This window comes from Artibeus jamaicensis, unplaced genomic scaffold (genome assembly GCF_021234435.1).
Source record: "Artibeus jamaicensis isolate MK-2021 breed Jamaican fruit bat unplaced genomic scaffold, CSHL_Jam_final contig_426, whole genome shotgun sequence".
Classification (NCBI taxonomy): Eukaryota; Metazoa; Chordata; class Mammalia; order Chiroptera; family Phyllostomidae; genus Artibeus; species Artibeus jamaicensis.
Genome location: NW_026521826.1, coordinates 9,503,473 through 9,527,819, shown reverse-complemented (window position 1 = coordinate 9,527,819; position 24,347 = coordinate 9,503,473). Strand labels below are relative to the sequence as shown.

Below are 24,347 nucleotides of genomic sequence, written 5' to 3'. Positions count from 1 at the left end.
GATGTTTTATGTTATGCTCAATTGAAAAGAACCAAATACAAAATTTTGTATATAGCATTTACAAATTATATATAAGAAACACAGAAAAAAGTGCTTTGAAAAGAAATATGCCCCAAATCATTAGGTAGATATAGTAGCATTATGTCGTGATAGGATTTTTTGTACTTTGCTGTTGTTTCCAATTTTTTTAAATAGATGAAACCATATTACTTTTATAGTGAGGAAAATGCTTTTAGAGAAAATCTATAGTAATAACTTTGGTGATCTTTATTTGGTTGTGTATATAAATCATTTATATGTAGTTAACGTAAATTTAGCAGTATGATATGCTATGTTTACCCTAGCTGAGGTGCTTTTTTTCTGTGACTTATTTATTTGGAAATGTTGGAGGGAATACATTTTTAGTAGCATGGGTTAATATTATACTTAATATTAAGACAAAAGATACCTTAACAAGTTTCTGTGTGGTAATTACTTGATACATTTTATTTACTTTTGAGGTAATTTCTTACAGAAAAGGGAAATATGAGTGGGATCATGATGTTCTAAAGATAATTTTCTACATTTAGATGTCACCAAGGGGTTCTTTTAGAAAGAAAATTTTGAAGTTAAATGATTTTCACCTCCTTTTAGAAAACTTCATTTTAAATACCTTTATAAAATATGATTTCTTTCTCTTTGTTTTTTGACTAGGACATGTATTCCTCCAAGAAACCTTGGACAGCAGATTTTGGTTTAATATCTGAATGGGACAGCATACAGAGACATTTCCAGTCATGAGTAAGTGTCCCTTTTTTTTTTTTTTTCATTTCAGCAGTCTCAGGAGCATTTGTGGTATTATACTTAAAAAAAGGGGAAAAAATCATTACTGGACCAGTTAGAATTATGTCACTTCATCTAAGAGATTGGGTAATCTGTATATTGAAACAAGTAGATGCTTTTTGATAGTTGATTTATTCTAAGAAGTTAGATGTGGTAAGGAAATTGTTGTCATTAGCTTCTTGGCTGATTTATAGTTCTGTTACTTAAAACTTTCTGTTGACGAGCTATTTGAAAATGACTCATTAGAAATATGAGGAGGGAAAATTACAGTTGACTTTAGTCAGATGTTTTATTATGTGAAATTTGATTATTGAGTAACATGGGTTAATATTATATTTAAGCAAACAAATTTTTTCTTAAGATAAAGTTTTCTTTATCAGTGTCTTTGATGGAGGAAGGAGCCAAGTTTATTTTATAGACTTACCAAATTTGTACAGATTTTATCTTCTCAGCTGTATACGTAATATTTTCTATCATTTCTGTCCACTTCTGCTTGTGAACAGAACTGGATTTTGTGTTAACTGTTTGCTTTTACAGAGTGAGGGAAGAGTTAAGATTTTACCCTGTTGTAACTCTGTTAGAGCTTATATGTACTTTTAGAAAGTACAGCTTTTGTGATTATGAAGATTTTGGGATGGAATGAGCATTTCCTTATTGTAGTAATATGAGGTAGTTAAAAGATTTTCATATATTCACACTGATGGGACATCAGTTGTAAGTTTCTGATGGGACATCAGAAAGTAAGTTTACAGTTGTTTGTATGGAAAATAATACAGTAATGAATAAATAATAATACAACAATAAACTGTTTTGCATACTCACAACTGTAAACCTACTTTTGCCCCACCCTGTATTTACCTTGATATGACCAGGGTACATTTTCTTATCAATAATTTAGATAATTAGGCAATTGATAAATGAAAATTATGTTGTTATTGTCTTTGAGTGCTTTTTACAAAGAATAATATTGTAGGAAGTTAGTCATCTGCGGGCTTTTCAGTGGTGCACATTTTCAGTGCTGTACTTTGAATAAACAAGGATAGTTGCTAGATAGGTTAAAATACAGATTAAGAAAGAAGCAGCTTTATGACATTCAGACTTCCAGCCAAGATGGAGGTGTAGGTGGAAACATTGTGCCTCCTTGCACAACCAAGTTTAAAGACAACAAAGCTTTAGTAACAAAAATGCAACCAAAACATAGAAAATTGAACTGTACGGAAGTCCAACAACAATTAATGGTTCAGCCAGACTCGTAAAGGGGCAGAGCCAGTGGCTGGCGGAGCAGGGTTGCGCAGGAAAAATTGGCCAGATTGACCCAGGCACGCAGGTGGCATTTGGCAGATGCCAGGCATGGGGTAGCAACGGGCGGACCCAGTGAGGGCGCAAGGCTGCAGGCTGACCCCAGTCACACATTTGTGTGCAGAAAAACCAGGCGAAGAAGCGAGCAGTGAGACAGACTGCGTAGGCCCCAGTGTTGGGAAGCAGCAGAGGGGACTGCTATTGCCCCTCACTGACCACGCACCCACATACAGCTTCACAACCCAGCAACCTGGGTGGCCCTACCCTAGTGAACACCTAAGGCTCCGCTCCTCATATGGAACAGGCTCAAACAGATCAAAACATGGCTCAAGAAGAACTCAAAGCCCCAGAGCCAATAACTCTAAGTGACCAAGAAATAGCAAAACTTTCAGATGCACAGTTCAAAACACTGGTGATCAGGATGCTCATAGAACTGGCTGATTTTAGTCACAAGAGGAACAAATGAAAGCTAAACTAAGTGAAATGAAGGGAAATGCACAGGAAACCAATAGTAATGGAAAGGAAACTGGGACTCAAATCAAGGGAGTGGACCAGAAGGAAGAAAAAAATGACCAAAAAGGATGAAGAAACAAGAATTCAAAAAAATGAGGAGAGGCTTAGGAACCTCATTTAAACATTCCAACATCCGAATTATAGGGGTACCAGAAGGGGAAGAGGAACAGCAATGAGTGGAAAATTTATTTGAACAAATAATAAAGGAAAACTTCCCCAGTCTGGCCAAGGCAGTAGTCTTCCAGGAAATCCAGGAAGCTCAGAGAGTCCCAAAGAAGGTGGACCCAAGAAGGAACACACCAAGGCACATCATATTACATTACCCAAGATTAAAATGAAGGAGAGAATCCTAGAAGCAGCAAGAGATAAGGGGACAGTCACCTACAAAGGAGTTCCCATCAGACTGTCAGCTAATTTCTCAAGAGACCTTACAGGCAAGAAGGGGCTGGAAAGAAGTATTCCAAGTCATGAAATCCAAAGACCTACATCCAAGATTGCTCTATCCAGCAAAGCTTTCATTTAGAATGGAAGGACAGATAAAGTGCTTCTCAGATAAGATCAAGTTCAAGGAGTTCATCATCACCAAGCCCTTATTATATGAAATGTTAAAGGGACTTACCTAAGAAAAAGAAGATAAAAAAGATGAACAGTGGAAGGACAGCAAACTCACAGTTATTAAGAACCACACCTAAAACAAAAGCAAACTAAGAGGACAGCTAGATCAGGAGCAGAACCATAGAAATGAAGATCACATGGAGGGTTAGCAACAGGGGAGTGGGAAGAGGAGAAGAGGGGAGAAGCTACAGAGAATAAGTAGCAGAGACAGTAGGTAGAAAATAGACAGGGGGGAGGGCAAGAATAGTAGGGGAAATGTAGAATCTAAAGAATTTGAGACACGTGGACATAAACTAAAGGGGGGGATGGTGAGGGAGGGGGTGTGCAGGGTGGAGGGGAATGCAGGGAGGGATTAGGCAACTGTAATGGCATAATCGATAAAATATATTTAAAAAAACTAAAAAAGCAGCTTTAGTTATTTCGGGTCCATTCATGTGCAGTTCCGTGAGAATGTTTATCTGATGCTGTAGCTTACTGGCACGCTGCAAGAATTTTTAAAACATGTAGTACCTGACTTTTAGGGACACTGACCTCTTTTTCCTTAGATTGTTAAGTAAAGAAATGACAACGACCAGCGCAATAATAGTCATTTGCTGTGAATGAATCAAAATTACACCTATCTTTTTGTCAGATTGGCAAAAATGTGTTTTTTGTTGTGCCACAGAAATTTAGTAGTTTATATGTGTCATGCGATGAAAAAGGTGGAAAAGCATTGATCTAGAGTAAAGTGACAACTATAGTAAAGGTGGTAATATGAGTTTGTAAAAACTAAGAGAAATGTCAAGACTTTTAACTTAAAAATGTTTATTTACATTTTTGAAATTTAACTAAATGTTTTTTTACTCTGTTAACACCACTATTTTAGATGGTGAGTTCTTTGAGGACAGGTACCTCGTTTCTTTCTTTTTGAGTCTGAGTGTCTGAGATTCTTGTCTTGTGCACAGCTGCCATTAAGAACTCAGAGCCCTAAGCGACCAAGGCAGAGGGACGATAGTTTCTGAACCATTACAATTTTGTATTTGTAAATTACAGTGGCTATATTTTATTTGCAAGAATTTGAGTTGGTTCTTTTTTATATCCACCAGTTCTTTTCTCATCTCTGCTTGTTTTTATTTAAAATTTTTTTGGTTCTCTTGTTATTTCTTTATTTCATTGTGAGTCTTTTACATGCTTTTTAAAAATCTTTTTTAGATCACTGGATTATTTTAAATTTTATTTCTGGTGCATTTATGTTGTAATTGTTGATAACAATAAAACAATATTGTTGTATATCGTTGATATTGTTGATGTTTTCTTTATGTTCTGTAATTTTGCAGGCACATTCTGATGGGAATTTTTTACCTTTTCCTTGTTTCTCTATCTCTCTCTATCTCTTTTTGTGATTTTCCTTGCTAGTTTAGCAGATTTAGTTACTTCTTGTCTGGCATTGGAGTTCCTGGATCAGAATCAGGTCTTGTGTTAGTGGATGACAGCTGCAGCCCCATCGTGAAGTTGGGGATTTCACAGACTCAGTCACTGAGTCAGCTAGCATTAGGTCAGCAGCTTCCTAAGCTGTAGCCTCAGTGCAGTTAGCAGAACTCTTTTTCAATGTAGTTTCCTAATCAGGGAGGAGTGCCATCCTTGTCTCTGATTTTAACCAAGGAGTCTGGCTACTAACCCTGTTTCACAGGGAACCCTCATATTTACAGTTACCCTATTGGATCAACTTCCTGCTGCCTTTTCCTGCTTTGGGGCCCAGAGCCTAGCAGACCTCCTCCTGGCTTCAGCTTGGCTCACACTTTGTGTTCCTGTTCAGATGTATGACCCATAGAGATGTTTAACATGTTTTGGGGCATAGGTGTGTTATTTTGGTGATTTGTTTTTATATTTTATCTGGAATTTCTTCATGTTTGTTGCGAAGACAGGGGTGCCGCAAAGAACGATTGATGCCACTGGGAGTTTAACCACTGGCATAACAATAAAACCCAAAGTCCTTACTTCACATTTAAGGAAAAAAAAATCAGTTTAGCTTAGTTCCCTAGTTCCTAGAATTCCTCTTTGTCATCCTTGTACCACTTCACTGGTTAGGTGAATCCTATTGCACTTCCTCTCCATAGCGCCCTGCTTGCTTCATTCTGGTACATATCAGACTGTGTTAAAACCACCTGCCTATTCATTCTAATCTAATCTATAAGTTTCTTGAGGGCACAGACTTTTATTCCTAGTAATAAACACTATTCCTGGCACTTAATGGTGCTCAGTAAGTAGTGCATAGATTTGGGTATTCCTAAGTAATGTTCTTAGTGTGTAGTAGCCATTCCATGTGTTATTTTTAGGTGAAATGCCCTTTGGGGGGTTGTGGGGAGAGACACACAGAGAGACAAACATATCAACGTGTGAGAGAGAAGAGGAGTGTGGCATAGGATGAAGCATTCTAAGTAGGTAGAGGAGTGTAAGAGAGGCATGAAGACTTGGGTACACATAGGTGTTTCCAAGGAGTGAACAGTCTGAAGTGCAGAGAAAGGGAAGGCCAGGCCATATACATTCCAGGAATCCAGGAAGTTTGGGATTTATCCTGTAGAGCTTAAGGAACTGTTAAGGATTTCAATTAGGAAAGCACCTTAAGATTTCATTCTGGAAAAATTACTCCGACAAGTTCACGTTTTTGTAAGATGTAAATTAAAAACATCAGTTACAAGCAGTATTTGCCTTTTGTAGCTTCGTTCTTAGTTTTCAGCTCTTTTCAGGCTCCTTTTGAAATAATCTTTGAGTTCCCTTTCTTTTTCTTGTCAATTTGATGATTTTGCCTAGTGACAGACATCATCCTTGATGTTACATCATCCATGTAACCATGGCTGAGGGGATGTTGTGGTGGTTAGATTACGCTGCAGTTTCCAGGGAGTGGGAACTGACTATACCAAAGTTCCTGTTTATGAAAAAATTAATGGAGAAGCAATATTTAAAAAATAGGAAGATACAGCCCTGGCCAGTATGGCCCAGTTGGTTGGAGTGTTATCTCTTAACTGAACAGTTGCAGGTTTGATCCCGGGTTGGGTGCGTGCATTCCTGGGTCTGGCTGATGATCTCCAGTCTGGGCGCATCTAGGAGGCAACTGATGGATGCTTCTCCCTGGCATTCGTGTTTTCTCTCTCCCCCTTCTTCGCTCCCCTTCTCTCTCCCTAAAAGGAATGAAAAGACATCCTCAACTGAGAATTAAAAAAAAAAAAGAAAAAGAAAAAGAAAACATAGGAAGATGCATCATTAACATCCAGGTAGCATTTCAAAACCTAGATTTGGGTGATCATGATGCATAACGAAATTATTTTCAGTATTTCTCCAGAGAGTAGAAGAAACGTTGGGTATTTGTACGTCTGAGGGAATTTATTGCTGCAAGATTTCCTGACTTTTCCCATGTCATGAACTGCGTAGGACATACTTGTAGTTAGTTGTACAGCATATGGGATAAACTGTGGAAGCTGTTTGGGGCTTGGAGGTGACTGGCTCTGCCCTCTTAGGCCAGGCTGCCATTTGTGTCCAACTGTGCCGCGGTCCAGCCGCAGCGGGTCAGGGGGTCCCACAGGTGAGGGTAGGCGTCGGCGCTGGGTAACAGACGACAACACGCCTCAAAGGACAGTGAAGCTCTGTTCCGTTTATTGCAAGTACAAGCAGGTTTTTATAATTCTCATTTCAGGTAGTGATTAATATTTGTAGTATAATATGATCATTTGAGCAGAAAAAATCAATACAGAGGTAACCAGGAAAGTACAAGAATTTCCATAGTTTCAGTTATATTAAACAAAAATTGTTATGACCAGGAGAACCATTAATTAGACGATTTGAAATAGCTCTATGTACAGAGTTTGAATGTCTTATTGTTTATTAAAGGTCTAGAATTTGATATAGGGTATAAGGATACACTAGACTGAGTAGAGAAAATAGGAGATTTATTATAAGGCCCTTGTGATGTCTAACTTAGCTATCTACCCTTTCTGCTTAAAATGTTTTTTTTGTGTACCATAAATTCTGACTCCCTAGTGACTGTTTAGTTTGTAATAACTAACTAGCTTTTGTTATTACTTTGCCTGTCTAGTTGATATATATTCCTATTCAAGGTAAAGGAGGGGCTGTTCCTATGTTGCAGGGGGCTTTCAAGGGTACTTCTTTTAAGTTTCTCTAGGAGTACTTTTTATAAACATGTTTTGTACTTAATTCCTTCTAAGAAAGTAGTGAGATTATCTCCTGATTTCTTAGAGTATTCTATCTTATCTTGGGTGTTTTTCTAATGATTGTTATTGATTAAGCTTGAATTCTTAGATTGTTCTGATTGTTTCCTTGTGCCTATATTCCCTGACGTTCTAGTATGATATTATTATTCTGTTTATTGAGCCGGGAAAGGTCCAGGCACACTATCTGAATCACTGCCAGGGTATTCATAATGATTAAAGCAAAAAGGTCATGATCTCCAAAGCAAGCACAATCACAATAAGTATTGCAAGGCCTTCCATGCCACGTCCACCAGGTTGGAAACTGCTTCCTTGAAGTCTTACACCCCCTCTCAGGACCTTGTCACGGAGAGAGGGATCCAACAGTGGACGCGGCAGTGGACGTGGCACAACTGCCCCAAAGCTGAGGAGATAAGTCTCTTCACACACCCTGTAACACTAGTTGGAATGCCCCAACTATAAGGCCTGGAAAATTTATGTTAAATGCCTTAAGGTGTTTTTGCACAATGGGGCCATTGTGACTTTTAAAAAATCAGCCTTAAACCTGTTATAGGAACTTTGTACCTAAATGTGCCTGTAGGTACCTGTATGTGTGGGGAACTTTGGGAAGAAAAAAAACCTACTCCAACTTTCTAGGTACTCAAACCACTTTGTTAAAAGGAACTTGGATCCATATGATTCCTTACTAAAAGTGTCTCTGCACTTAAGAAAGCCACTTAAAATGTATGATTTGTTTTGTAAAAGTGGAATCATTACTTTCTTTCCCTTAAAATGTGATGTAAAAAAATGTTAGCCATCAGAGCTTTTAGTCTCACTAGAAAGTATCAATACACTTTTCAGGCTCAGTGCTGAGTGCATCCTGATGGAAAAAGTAGACATTTCTACATTTGTGGTTTCTTCCTAAGCCATGTTTTTCTTTGATTAATGTGTATCTTCTCAGCAGGTAAAATTCTGCCTCTGATATCATGAAATTCTGTCTCTTCTTCCCAACCAGTCCAAATTTATTCTTTCAGTAGGATCAATTGTTTATTTTCTTTTTAAAATGTCTGAATATGTTTTGAAAAAATACATACTATTTATTTTGGAACCATTTCAAACTAGGTTGCATTTACAATCATGCTTCTCCTCTACCCATTTTGTATGTCAGTATGCAGTTCTAAAGAACAGGACATTCTCTTATGTAGCTGTAGTAAAACTATTAAATAGATAAGTCATGTTTAGCTAGTCTACACTTTTTTTCCCCTGTTGACAGCTTCCCCAATAATGTCCCTTAGAGCAGTTTTGCCTCTCCAGGACAGGATCCAGCTGAGTGTTATTCACACATTGTATTTAGTTGTCAAGGTTTTTGAGTCTCCTCTAATCCGGAACAGTTCCTCAGATGTTTTTTAATCTTTCATGATATGGTGTTTTTGAAGAATGCAGACTAGTTCTTTATTGTTTGATGGTTTCCCTAATGAGATTTGTCCCACCGTGTGTGACTGGTTTGGGGGGCATTCCTTCAGGGAATTCATCTGGAAAAGAAAGGAAGACTGCTGATGTTCTCTAGATTTCCTTCCTGCTTAGTCCTGTAACAACAACAACAAAAATTCCTACTTCATCTTTAATTGAAATTCAAACTTCTTGAATAACAACAGGATTTATGGTTCTGCTTTACTAGTTTCTGTCTTGCTTTTATTGCAAAGGCTTGAGAAAAAGGGCAGTGAAATATAGACTATGAGATGACCTTGAAAGTAGACATTTAGCTTTTATCAAGAGAAATTACTTTTTGCGGTTTCTATTTTGGATTGTGTTGACAAAATCTCAAGATGTTGTTGAACAAATAATATGAAGATATAAGGTGTAGCGCTATTGAATTGTTTTATAACAGTAAACCAGCTGCAGCTCTTCACATATAAACTGAGATTGCTTTACTAAAGATTAGCTTGTTTTCATTATGTGATGCCTCCTTGTCTTTGTTCTAGTAAATTTTCTTTAGCTAAAAAATAGAAGAAATGAACATATCAAGATTCTGATTTTCATTAGGTTTTAGAGATAATAGGTTATATTAAGTTTTAATGTGGAACATTAGGATACCTAACATCCATAGTTATGGCTTTAAAGTTTAGTAATTGCAAGGTGTATTGAAAGCTAGAAAATTAATTGGAATATTATGCAAAGTATAAGAGATTGAAATATTGTTTCTTTAGACAACTTTGAGACACATGCTGTAAATTTATTTCTTAAAACATTTTAAGAGTGATGCTTGAGTCTGATTTTAAAACAACTTTAAAGGAAGAGATATGATTTCGAATAAATAATGGTTATATTTTTATATCTTACTAACAGATACTTAATAAGCACCTCCATGTATATACTGCTACTGTGTTGGTCTTTGGGAATACAGGCAAGAAAAAGACAGACATGACTCCTGACCTCATAGAGCATATAACTAGTAGGAAACCCAGATGCTGACAAGTAGCGTGCTATTATTAATACAAAAAGGGAAATGAAGGAGTTGAGAGGAGCAAAGAAACTGACCTGCAGGGAGGGCAGAAGACCACCAGTAGGAAAACTGAGTCCTGGCTAAGTGAAAATGAAGAGGGAGAGGATTTTAAGCAGGGGAATAACATGTAAAAACCTGGAGTTGAGAGGTTGATATTAAGAAATTAAGGAAAATTCAGCATTGATTGAAGTAGGTGGTTGGAGATTAAGTTCTTAATTTTGGTTTAGTTTAATACTCTGCTGTTGCCTTCATTTTTTATACTTAATTTTACGTAATCTTATCTAAACTAATGTGTTTTCTTTATCTTCCCCAATCTACCCCCTTTTCGTTTTAAAAGTATGACAATGACTTTAAAACAAACATATTTGGAAATGGGGGAAAAACTCATTGTAATCTCACTATAGTAAAGGAACCATTTGCTTTTTTGTCTATAACCCTCTGGTATTGCCCAGATAATATATATTTTATATAATCAAATACATAGTTTATATGTGATTTTTATATTTGGATTTATAACATTGAATTGTGTTTAGACAGTTATATTTCTGTAACTGTTTTTCATAACTAGAACTCATGATTATCATATTTCTTAAAGGTAATGATGAATCATTTCCCTATATTTTGGTTATTTAGGTTATTTGGTTCAATTTCCAAAAAATATTTGCAGAAATGTTCTGGCTGGTGTGGCTCTGGATTGAGTGCGGGCCTGCAAACCAAAGGGTTGCTGGTTCGATTCCCAGTCAGGGCACATGCCTGGGTTGTGGACCAGGTTCCCAGTAGGGGGTATGTGAGAGGCAACCATACATCGATGTTTCTCTCCTTTTTTACTCCCTCCCTTCCCCTCTCTAAAAGTAAATAAATAAAATCTTCAAAAATATATATTTGCAGAATGAGTATCACTGGTTAATTTTCCTTTTTCTTGAAAGACAAAAAAGAAGTGCAGAATTAATTTCTTAGGCTAAGTTTATAGTATGGAAATGTTTTTGCCTATGTCTTCCTGTCTTTTTTTTTAAAGATTTTATTTATTTATTTTTAGAGAGAGGGGAAGAGAGGGAGAGAAATATTGATGTGTGAGAGATACATTGATTAGTTGTAATCAATGCAATCAATTAGTTGCAAGCCTTTCCCTACTAGGGACCTGGCTTGCAACCCAGGCATGTGCCCTGACTAGGAATCAAACCAGTGACCTTTCAGTTCTCAGACTGGTGCTCTATCCACTGAGCCACGCCAGCCAGATTCTGTCTTTCTTAAAAGACAGTAGAGGGGGTGTGAGTGTGGGTCCTAGAAGCAATCCCATTCAGATACTGAGGGACAACTGAGATAAATTTGGGGGCAGCCCAAAGTTAATACATGTGGATTTTTAACTGCATGGGGATTGGCTCCCATGTTGTTTTAGGGTCAACTGTTCTATGTTTGGCCTTTAATTCACACTAATTTTCCATTTAAGGGTACATTCTCCTGTCATTGTATACTAACTTGGAGGAGTTATCTCAATTGTAACTCAGTAATTAATTTTGTATGTGTTTAATGCCAGTTTCTCTTGGTAGAATGGGAGGAGGTTGATCATCCCCGTAATAACCTTCAACTGGCACTGTACCTATTAGGTTCCTATTAGGCATTTTACTACTACTAAGTGCTTAATACATTTTGTATGGATGAACACAATTTTATTGCCTTAAAATGCACTTATAGTTTGCAGTCAATACATTAAGAATTTCTTGATATTGTGAAGATACATTGAGATAATATATTTTTATTTCTCACATTTGTGAAGCATATTTTGCGTGTATTTAAAACAGTTTCCACTGAGCCACAGAGTTGAGGTTTCTTGGTTGCTTTTTATAAGTAAAATAAATTGCTCTTTGGCATTTTTAAAAACAGGTTTTAAAAGAGCTGCTAACCTAATTATATTAATACAAATGTTTTTGTTCATAAATAGTTACTATCCTCTAATATGCTTTGAGAGTATGTGAAAGAAGGATAATGTTGTCATCCGTAAACACGTACTCTGTGGTTCTTTCCATATCCTACTATTTCAGAACACTGTGAGGGCAGTTGGTTAGCTTTTGACATTGTTTTATTTACCGTATTTATTTTTTAATAGTTTATTTTTTAATTATATTTATTCCATTACCATTTATCCCCCTTAAACCCTGTTCCACCCGCCCCCCCACAATTACCACACTGTTATTCATGTCCATGAGCCCTTTTTTTTCCTTGATCCCCACCCTACGAGAGCTGTCAGTCTGCTCTTCATCTATGAGTCTGTGTCTAATTTGCTTATTAGTTCAGTTTGTTCATTAGATTACACATATGAGTGAAATCATGGTATTTGCCTTTGTTTGACTGGTGTATTTCATTTAGCATAATGTTCTCCAGGTATATACATACTGTTGCAGTTGGTCTGAAGGTTGTGGGTTATTGTTAAGCTGATTAACATACTGTTGCAAAATAGTAAAATTTCCTTCTTTTTTATGGTTGAGTACTATGCCATTGCATAAATGTACCATAGTTGTTTTATCCACTCATCTACTGTTGGACTCTTGGGCTGCTTCCAAATCTTGGCTGTTGTAAATAACACTGCAGTGAACATAGGGTTGCTTATATTCTTTCAACTGAGTGTTTGCAATTTGTTTGGATAAATTTCCAGAAGTGGAATCAATGGGTCATAAGATGGTTCCATTTTTAATTTCTTGAGGAAATTCCATGCTGTTTTCCACAGTGGCCACACCAGTCTGCATTCCCACCAACAGTGCACTAGGGTTCCCTTTTCTCCACATCTTTGCCAGCACTTGTTTGTTGATTTATTGATGATAATCATTCTGACAGGTGTGAGGTGATATCTCATTGTAGTTTTAATTTGCATTTCTCTGATGATTAGTGACATTGAGCATCTTTTCATTATCTGTTGGTCATCTGTATGTCCTCTTTGGAGAAGTGTCTATTTAGGTCCCTTGCCCATTTTTTAATAGGATTGTTTGTTTTTTTTAGCATTATTTTATAAGTTCTTTATAAATATTGGATATTAACTTCTTATCAGATGTATTATTGGTGAATATATAATCTTTCACTCAGTAGATTTTTTCCCTTTGTTGTTGGTTTACTTTGCTGTGTAAAACTTTTTTGGTTTGATGTAGTCACATTTGCTTATTTTTTCTTTGGTTTCCCTTGCTTGAAGAGATATAACAGCTAATTCTTCCTATCAGAAAAAAATGTTTCTACAAGCAATGTGGGAGATTTTATTGCCTATGCTTTCTTCTAGGATTTTTATGATTTCAAACCTAATACTTAAGTCTTTAATCCATTTTGAATTTATTCTTGTGTTTAGTATAAGAAGATGTTCTAGTTTCCTTTTTCTGCATGTATCTGTCCAGTTTTCCAATACCATTTATTGAATAAACCATCTTTAACCCATTGTATGTACTTGCTTCCTCTGTCAAGTATTAATTGACTACAGAGGTGTGGGTTTATTTCTGGGCCCTCTGTTCTGTTCTGTTGATACACATGTCTGTTTTTATGCCAGTCCCAGGCTGTTTTGCTTACTATGGACTTTTGGTATTGTTTGATACTAGATAGCATGATTCCTCTAACTTTGTTCTTTTTTTCTCAAAATCACTGTTGCTATTTGGGGTCTTTTGTTGTTCCACATAAACTTTTGAAATATTTATTCTAGTTCTACGAAATGTGTGATTGGTATCTGGAAGAAATTGCATTGAAGTTATAGATTGCTTTGGGTAGTATGGACATTTTAGTGATATTAATTCTTCCTATCCATTAACATAGTATGTGCTTCCATTTATTTGTATCTTCTTCAGTGTCATATAATTTTTAAGTACAGTCTTTCACATCCTTGGTTAAATTTATTCCCAAATATTTTATTCTTTTTAAAACAATCATGAATGGAATTGTTTTCTTAATTTCCCTTTCTGATAGTTCCATTATTGGTATATAAAAATGCAGCTGACTTCTGGGTATTAACTTTGTATCCTATTTTCCTGAATTCACTTATCAGTTCTGGTAGTTTCTTGGTGGAATCTTTTTTTTTTTAAAGATTTTATTTATTTATCTTTAGAGGGGAAGAGGAGAGAAACATCAGTGTGTGGTTGCCTCTCGTGAGTCCCCTGCTGGGAACTGGCCCACAACCCAGGCATGTGCCCTGGCTGGGAATCAAACCGCGATCATGTGGTTGGCAGGCCCATGCTCAATCCATTGAGCTACACCAGCCAGGGCAGCAATTCTGGTAGTTTCTTGGTGGATTCTTTAGGGTTCTTTGTGTGCCGTATCATGTCATTTACAAATAATGACAGTTTTACTTCCTTTCCAATTTTGATGTCTTTTATTTTTTCTTTTGTCTGAGTGCTGTGGCTAGGACTTCCAGTACTACCATATTTTTCAGACCATAAGACACAGGTAGGTCTTAGAGGAGGAAAATAGGGAAAAATTTTGAAGTAAATATGTGGTCAATATTTAATAACATGTATACATAATATCTGACCAATGTAAATGTAAACAGAACTCAACAGCAGCATTAATAACCATTATTCCTTCCAAATTTAGGACCATGTGTCTCATAGTCCGAATAATATGGTATCTTGAATAAGAGAAGTGAAAGCGGACATCCCTGTCTTGTTCTCAATCTTAAGGGGAATGCTTGCAGTTTTAGCCCATTGAGTATGATGCTGGCAGTGGGTTTGTCATATACGGCCTTTATTATGTTTAGGTATGTTCCCTCTATTTCTACTTTTATGAGAGTTTTTGTTTTTTTTTAGTCATAAATGGGTGCTGAACTTTAACAAATGCTTTTCTGCATCTATTGATATGATCATATGGTTTTTATCTGTCATTTTGTTTATATGGTATATCTATCATATTTATGGATGAGTGGATATTATACCAACCTTGCATCCCTGGAATAAATCTAACTTGATCGTGATGTATAATCTTTTTGTTTAATTGCTAGTATTCAGTTTGTTAATGTTTTGGGTTGAGGATTTTAGCATCTATATTCATCAGGGATATTGGCCTATAATTTTCTCTCTTTATAGTGTCTTTATCTGGCTTTGGAATTAGGGTAATGCTGGCCTTGTAAAATAAGCTCGGGAGTTTTCCCTCCTCTTGAATTTTTGGGAATAGTTTGTAAAGGAGAGGTTTTACCTCTCTCAGAATGTTTGGTAATATTCACCCATGAAACCATCTGGTCCAGGACTTTTGTTTGTTGAGATTTGTCTTTGATTACTGCTTCAGTTTCACCAAGTGTAATCTGTCTGTTCAGAACCTCTGACTTTTCCTGATTTAGTTTTGGAAGATTATATTTCTAGAAATATACCCACTTTGTCCAAATTGTCCAATTTGTTGGCATATAGTTGTTTATAATGTTTTCTTATACTCCTTTGTATTTATTTGGTGTCAGCTGATATTTATCCTCTTTCAGGTCTGATTTTATTTATTTAGGTGCATGCTTTCTTTTTTCTTGTGCATCTGGTTAAAGGTTTGTCAATTGATCTTTTCAAAGAACCAGCTCTGGGATTCATCGATCTTTTGTATCATTTTTTAGACTCTATTTCATTTATTCGTGCTCTGATCTTTATTATTTCCTTCCTTCTACTTACTTTGGGCTTTGCTTCTTGTTCTTTTCAAATTTCTTTAAACGTAAAGCAAGATTGTTTGAGCTTTTTGCTTGTTTCTTGAGATAAGCCTATAACATGATTTTTCTACTTCAAGGCTGCTTTTCTGTTCCCACAGATTTGGGGTTGTTGAGTTCTCATTATCATGGATTTCAAGGTATCTTTTGATTTCTTCCATGATCTCACTGTTGATTCATTCATTGTTTAATAACATGTTATTTAGCTTCCATGTCTTTGTTTATTTTTCAGTTTCTTCTTGTGATTGATTTCTAGTTTGATAGCATTATGGTCAGATAAGATGCTTGATATGATTTCAATCTTCTTAAGTTTATTGAGACTTGCCTTGTGTCCTAACATGTGGTCTGTCTTAGAAAATATTCCATGTGCACTAAAAAGAATGTATGTTCTGTTTTTGGGGGGTTAAATGTTCTGAAGATATAAATTAAATTCATTTGATCTAGTGTGTCATCTAAGATCACTCACTGTCTCCTTGTTGATTTTCTGTCTTGAAGATCTATCCATTGTAGTCAATGGTATGTTAAAATCTCCTACTATGACTGTATTTCTGTCAGTCTCTCCCTTTATGTCCATCAAGATTTGCTTTACATAATTAGGTGTTCCTAATGTTGGGTGCATAAATATTAACTAGGGTAATATCCTCTTGTTGGATTGTTGCTTTTATCATTACGCAGTGTCCTTCTTTGTCTTTTACTATATCCTTGGTTTTAAAGTCTAGTTTTTTGGATGTAAGTATTGCTACCCCAGCTTTTTTTCCCCTTTTCATTCGCATGAAGTATCTTTTTCTGTACTTTGCTTTTAGTCTGTGTGTATTTTTCATTCTGAGGTGGGTTTCTTGGAGAAGAGTATATATGAAGGGAACCCTCCAAAACTACAATTTATTTATAAAAATTTGTATATTTATTCTTACATATTTAAACTTAAGTCACCTTCAAAATACTCTCCATTTAACACCTAGCATGATGTTGTTTTCCACTGCTCAAAACAGTTTTGAACTCATTGGTTTTGATGCCTTTTAGTGCTTCTGCTGTTTTTTTGTTTCACTTTGTCCACATTGGGAAAACATTTCCCTTTGAGTACTGTTTTCATCCAAGAAAGAAAGAAACAAACAAAAATCACCTGGGGCGAGATTGAGTGAATAGGGAGGGTGGTGCACAGGGTTATGCTGTTTTGGGTCAAAAACTACTGAACATTCAGCACAGTGTAGACAGGTACACTTGTAAATTGTACTTCAAAAAATGGGCAAGCACTTCAAAAAAGTCTTCAAAAACAATGTGCTGAATGTTGCCTCTCACAACAGTGTCAGCTGGTATACAGATACAGTTGGGTTCCCAGAATGCTCACCCACTGGGGGAAGCCTGTACTATAAGGGGTCTGCCTCCAGAAGATAATTCCATTTTTTTTTCTTGGGTCCCCATTTATATATTGGTCCTGTTTCTTTTTATTCATTCAGTTACCCTATGTCTTTTGATTCGGGCATTTAAGTCATTTACATTTAAAATGATTATTGATGCATATGTATTTATTGCCATTTTATTTTTTACTATTTTCCTGTGTATTTTTTTTCCTCAAAGCAAACTCTTTAACATTGTTGCAGTATTTGTGTGGTGGTAAAAAAAACTTTTTTCTTCTTCTCGTCTGGAAAGCTCTTTGTGTCTCCTTCAATTTTAAATGATAGCCTTGCTGGGTTGGTTGGAGGTTCTTACTTTTCATCACTGTGAATATTTCATGCCAATCCCTTCCGACCTGAAAATGTTTGTGTTGAGAAGTCAGAACAGTCCAGTGGGAACTCCGTTGTAGGTAACTAATTGTTTTTCTCTTGCAACTTTTAAGATTCTCTCCTTGCTTTTAAGATTTGCCATTTTAATTATGATGTGTCTTGGTGTGAGCTTCTTTGGGTCCATCTTGTTTGGGACTCTCTGTGCTTCTTGGACTTTGTATCTTTTTCCTTCACCAGGTTAGGGAAGTTTTTGGTCATTACTGCTTCATAGAGGTTGTCGATCCCTTGCTTACTCTCTTCTGATATTCCTATGATGCTGATATTCCTGATTCATGTTGTCCCCAAGGTGCCTTAAAGTTTCCTCATTTTTTAAAAATTCTTTTTTCTTTTTTGCTGTTCTGCTTGAGTGTTTTTTCCTATCTTGTCTTTCAAATCACTGATTTGGTCCTCTACTTCATTTGGCCTACTGTTTATTTTTTTCTAGTGTATTATTTATTTCAGATATTGCTTCCTTTATTTCTGACTGGTCCTTTTTTATGTTTTTTTTTACATCTTTTTTCATGCTGTTGAACATACTTATAATCATTATTTTAAACTCTATATCTGATAAGTTGCTTGTCTCTATATCATTTAGCTCTTCTTCTGAGAATTCTGTTTTTCTTTTTTTCATTTGGGACCTGTTTTTATTTTTTTGTCTTCCCATGCTGGCTGTGTTTATGTTTCTTTCTATGTGTTGAGTAGATTTGCAAATACTCTGGTGCAGGCTAAGTCAGACCCTCCCTGTGACTGGCCCTAGGCAAACTGTTATGGAGCTTTCAGTGATCCATAGCATGTGGCTCCCTCTGCTCTGCATGGGTATTTGCAGAACCAGTCTGTGCACCAAGAATGCTTTTGCTAGCACCAGGCCCTGGGGGATGGTCAGCTAAAATCTCAAGGTTCCAGAGATCTGCCTGTGGGCTTTCTGTTTGGCTGAATCACTGGAAGCGCCTCTGGCTGTACTCCTCAGCAGCTGGGCAAAACTTCACAGGGTGGGGCAGAGTACTTACCGTAGGTGGGGCTGTTGCTCCCACCCCCATGCCTCATGGAGGACAGTGCTCTGCCTAAGAGATATGGCTTCTGCAGTATGAGCAATGACTGAGCATGCAGATCCTGGCAACTGGCCGTTGGGCTCTTCTTCCAGAGCCACCAACCCCAGATGTTTCTCATGTGGCTCTGGTCTGCTCTGCCCTCCTTCCACTGGAGCCCAGGGTAAGTGGATGCAAACAAAATTTTGTGTTGGCTCTTTAAGAGGCTCTCTGTGTTTCTAGCTGTCTCTCCCTGTCAGACAGAAACTTTACTGCTTTTCATAGCAGAATGGTATTTGGCTTCCTTTGCTCAAGGCTGGAGAGCCGAGCTTGGAGTTTAAGGAGTACCCCAGCCACTGAAATACCCCTCCTGCACTTCAGCTTTCATCTATGGGACCCCAGTCAGCCCTGTTGTGCCTCTGCATTTCCTACCAAACCTGTAGTGATGTGATTTCTTCTGTAAGTCCTTGGTTATAAGGCTTCTGTCCAGCTAATGTTTAGTTGGTTATTCATGATGATTTTTATATAATTTAGTTGCAGTTCCAGTTTGGTCCTGGGAGGAGGCTTCCACCTATTCTGCTGCCATGTTGTATTCTGACAGTGTTAACTTAAAAAAAAATTTATTTATTTATTTTTAGAGAGAGGGAAAGGGAAGGAGAAAGAAAGGGAGAGAACTATCAATGTGTGGTTGCCTTTTGCACCACCCCCTACTGAGGACCTGGCTCATAACCCAGGCATATGCCTTGACTGGGAATCGAACCTGTGACCCTTTGGTTCACAGTCCGGGGCTCAATCCACTGAGCTATACCAGCCAGGGCTGACAGTGTTAACTTTTAAATATCCAGTATGAATTATTAGGAATTACTGTTAAAGCACCTAAATGTTATTTGGACAGAAAATAGTATAGATTTTAGGTAGAAAAATATACAACTTTTATTTTATAAACCACATATTGTGCATTTTATATTGATGAGTTTGTAGAGGTTGATTTTAAAAATTCTACTTAAAAATGATTAAGTCCCACCCTTAAAATTTAAGTAGGATGGCAAAGATATTAAATATATTACCCAAAATTTTTTAACCTAAAGGAGACCAGTCAGAAATTAGTTTATAGTTTAATATTCAATGGTCTTTTTTGATTGCAGGCAAGCTGACTGCAAACATCTGGAATATTTACAGATTATTTTTGTTAGTAGAAATGCAGTCTCTCACATTTTTTTATTGTCATTTATCTACATGTCTTGAAAAAAGATGACAGTAGTTTTATTCTAAAGTGTATTTCCAGGAAAGCCAAAAATGTTTTCTGAAAGAGAATTAGAAAAAATCTGAATCAGTGCCAAAAATGAGAAGACTCTTGGTGGTTATTCACATGACCAAAAAATTTTGTAGAGAGAGAGAGCACAGTGCGAATGTCCTTGTCTGTGTTGATTGTATAAAAATGATATTGATGAAATATTTTATAATGTGAAAATACATATCAGCTCAAAAAGAGTGTGCATAATATTACCCCATTTTTAAAAAATCAACAAAGTACATGGAAAAGTCAAAATGGTTGTTGGTAGTGCATATCTCTGTATGGTGGGCCTGAGATTTTCATTTTCTTTTGGCATATTTTTAGGCTTATTTTCTACAGTAAACATGCATTATTTTTGTAATAAGGAATACTATTGAAGATGTATATTGACAAAAAGAAGAAAATAGAGACCATTTAAATTAGTTTGTAATTCTTTAAGATTCTAGGGAGTTGGAAGTTGGTGTGAATTGTTGATAACATTATTTGTTGTGAATAGTAGGATGATTTTGCTTTTCTCCTTTACACTTAGGTCCAAACAAGATGCTCTGGTAAACTTGTTTATGGTTTTATTAAATGAATGAAAGAAAGTATACAAATGAGATCCAGTTTAGTCCGGTTCTTTCTTCTCCCTCCTTCCCTTCCTTCTCTTTCTCCTCCCACCCTCCTCCATCCCTCCCTTCTTTCGTTTCAAGTAATGATGGGAGAAGATGTTCTTCCTTTACCTAGCTGTTTTTTCTTTATATTATGTACCATATAAGTCCTCTTATTAACCCCTTTTCATCTGAAAGCAGTTGCTTTCTGCCTTATACTTTGATTTGGAGAAAGTAGAATGGCATAATTGGAATGTCCAAATAGGTGGATAGTAGGGAGTGCTTATATTCCCAGCCTGTTGCATTTCTCTCCTTCCTGTTCTCTTACTGGCATTGTCCTTTGTGTTCCACTCTGGAAATACTGGATTTGGAAGTGAAAGGGATGAAAAGTCAACAGTTTTTTGAGTTAGACAAAAGTAGGTGGTTGGGGGGCGAGGTCATGTATAACAAAAATGCAAATGTGGGAAATAAAATTGAGTTAAGAATTTTCTGTTTGAAAAAGAGTTAGAGGAGTTCCAGCCAAGATGGAGGTTGAAACCTTTCACTTTGTCTCACAACCAAAAGGAGGGTAACAACCAATCTAAAATCAGTAAACAGCCAGAAGTGCCAGAAAATCAAACTGCAGGGAACTCCAACAACCAAGGAATTAAAGAAACATTCAACCAGACTGGTGGTAGGGAGATGGGTAGACGGGGGGATGGAGAGAACATTGGGTGAGGCAGTGGACCATGTAGGCCGGCCGGGCTGGCTGTGGCTAGGTGGCAGACCATGTGGACGCAGACAGGGCTGACTGAACGGGAAACTAGAACTCAGAGCTGAGTGTGGACTCTGGCAGGGGTTGCCGCAGTGGGAGAAACTCCCAGAGACCTTTGGAAAGTGGGGCTAGAGCCGAGTAGCTGAGTTGCTTTGTTCCCTCTCTGGCCCCTCCCCAGCAAGCAGTATCCCAGTGCAGCAAGGAGAGTTGCCCTGCCCAGGTGAGTACCAAAGCCCCCCCCCCCACACACACACACAACTTAACAAGTGCACCGAGACAAAGAAATATGGCCCAAATGAAAGAACAGGGCAAAACTTCAAAAAGAGAGCTAAGTGATGAGGAGATAGCTAACCTATATGATGGAGAATTCAAAGCCCAGGTAATCAAAATACTCACAGAACTGATTGAGCTTGGTCGAGAATTGAAAAAACCAATGAAGGATACCCAAAATGAAAATAAAGCAAAATATTCAGGGAACCAACAGTGACAGGAAGGAAACCAGGACTCAAAGCAACGATTTGTAACAAAAGGGAAAAAATAAACATCCAACTGGAACAGAATGAAGAAACAAGAATTCAAAAAAGTGAAGAGAGACTTTTGAACCTCTGGGACAGCCTGAAACATTCCAATATCCAAATTATAAGGATGCCAGAAGGAGAACAAGAGCAAGGAATTTAAAACTTATTTGAAAAAATAATGAAGGAAAATTTCCCCAATCTGGTGATGGTAAACTAGACTTTCAGGAAGTCCAGGAAGCCCAGAGAGTCCCAAAGAAGGTGGACCCAAAGAGGAACACACCAAGGCACATCATCATTAAGTTACCCAAGGGTAAATATAAGGAGAGAATCCTAAAAGAAGCAAGAAGAAAGGAGAGAGTTACAAAGGAGTGCCCATGAGACTATCAACTGATTTCTCAAAAGAAACCTTGTAGCCAAGAAGGGGCTGGAAAGTATTCTAAGTCATGAAAGGCAAGGACCTACATCCAAGATTACTCTACCCAGCAAAGCTATCATTTAGAATGGAAGGGCAGATAAAGTGCTTCCCAGATAAGGTCAAGTCAAAGGAGTTCATCATCACCAAGCCCTTAGTATATGAAATGTTAAAGGAACCTATCTAAGAAATTGAAGAAGATTAAAAATGTACACAGTAACATGACAACAAACTCATAACTGTCAACAAATGAACCTAAAAAGAAAAACAATGAAAACAAAAACTAAGCAAACAGTAGGAACAGAATCAGAGAAATGGGCTTCACGTGGAGGGATTTCAGTGGGGAGGGGGAAGAGGAATGGCAGGGAAAGGGTACAGGGAAGAAGAAGCATAATTGATAGGCATAAAGTAGATGGGGAGAGGTCAACAATGGTGTAGGAAACAGAGAATTGAAAGAACTTATATGTACAACCCACAGACATGAACTAAGGAGTGGGGAGTACTGGAGGGTGTGGTGTGCAGAGCAGAGAGGGGATAAAGGGGGAAAATTGGGAAAACTAATAGCATGATCAATAAAATAAAAAATAAATTTAAAAAATTAGATCACAACTGTTTGCAGTCTGCTCATTACAAGGGAAACTAACATTTTTTTTATTTACCAAGCCTCATTGAATCTCTTTATATATATGAGCAATTATTATTTTTGTTTTAAGCACTCTTTCCAGTTAAACTCTGTAGTTTTTAGTTAATTTTGTATTCAGTTAAAGTCTGAAGACTAGGATATAGATTAAATATATATTATAGAATTCCTTTGTCATTTTTTAAAAGACTTTTTGAGAATAGTTTCAGATTTACAGAAAAACTGAGTGGGAAGTCCAAGAGTTCCCTCATAATACTCTCCATTTTCCCATTTCCCTTGTTACTAACATCTTGCATTAGTTGGTACACTTACTGCAATTGATGAGCTAATATCGATATATCACTGTTTACTGAAGTCCATAGTTTACATTATAGTTTAGTTTCAGTATTATACATTCTGTGGATTTTGACCAGTGTATAATGGCTGTGTATCTACCTTTACAATTTCAGAGAATAGTTTCACTGCTCTAAAAATTCCCTGTGCCCCATCTGCTCATCCTTCTCTCTCTTTCCTCAAAGCCCAGCAAGCACTGATTGTTTTATTCTCTCCATAGTTTTGCCATGTAGTTGGAATCCATATAGTATGTATGATTTCAAATTGACTCCTTTTCAGATTGAGTTATTTCACTTAGCAATATACATTCAAGGTTCTTCCATGTCTTTTTTTTTTTGTTGTTGTCTTGGTAGCTTATTTCCTTTTATTGCTGAATATTATTGCATTTTCTGTATGTACCAAAGTTTCTCCAGTCACTTGCTGAAGAACATCTTGGTTGCATCTTAGTTTTGGCAACTATAAATAAAACTACTCTAAACCTTCATGTTCAGGTTTTTGTGTAAATACCAGTTTTCAGCTCATTTGGGTAAATAACAGGGAGTATAATTGTTGAATTATATAGTAAGGCTGTTTACTTTTGTAAAAAACTGCCAAACTTTTCCAAAGTGGGTGTACCATTTTACATTCTCAGTAGCAATGGAAGAGTTTCTGTTGCTACACATCCTCAACAGCTTTTGTTGTTGTCAGTATTTTGGACTTTAACCATTCTAGTAGGTGTGTAGTGGTGTCTCATTGTTTGAAATTCCCTAATGACATAAGATGTTTAGCCTCTTTTTATATGCTTACTTGCCACCTACATAAGTGTCTTTTTTGGTGAAGTGATATGGCTTTTAAAAAAATGTAATTCCTTTAAAAAACAGTAAAATTTTTTGACTGTGGAAAAGTATGGCAAAACAGAAAGACAGTATAAATTCATACATAATGCCACCTTTCAGAAGAAAAATTATTGGTAACATTTTGATATTTTTTCTTTGTGCCCCCATCTCTTTATCTGTCTATCTATCAATATTTATGTATAATGTAAATGCTAATAGCGGAGTCATAATATTTTGTACCTTTCATGTTCACTTTTCGACATGCAATTAACTTTTCCTGTGTCATTCTTCTACAATAGTGGTTCTTAACCTTGGTTGAATGTTAGGATCATTTGGGGGAGCTTTTAAAATTTAGGATGCTCAGTCTGTACCCTAGGATGATGAAGGCAAAAATCCCTGTGGATGGGCCCAGGCATCATACTTTTTTAAAATCCCCAGGCAAGTTCAGTGTGTATGAATACTGAGAACCATGAGACTAGAATGTAATAGAATCATTTTAAAGAAAAAATATAATTACCAAAATATTATATAAAACAGTATACTCTTTTTATAAAGTTTAGAAAAGCCAAATACACACATACAATCACACTATACAGGTATATTTATAGATATAGATATGTAGCTGTTAGGAG

General features: G+C 36.7%; 1 protein-coding gene across 2 annotated transcripts in view; it reads left to right on the top strand.

Annotated features, from left to right (window-relative positions):
• USP6NL (USP6 N-terminal like) overlaps window positions 1-24,347 on the top strand; it is a 188,198-nt gene that overhangs the window by 34,223 nt on the left and 129,628 nt on the right. For both annotated transcript variants that reach the window (XM_037143516.2, XM_053665807.1), the window contains exon 2: window positions 694-780. In XM_037143516.2, the coding sequence (XP_036999411.2) occupies window positions 747-780 (34 nt within the window). In that variant the 5' untranslated portion in view covers window positions 694-746. The remainder of the gene's footprint in view (window positions 1-693; window positions 781-24,347) is intronic.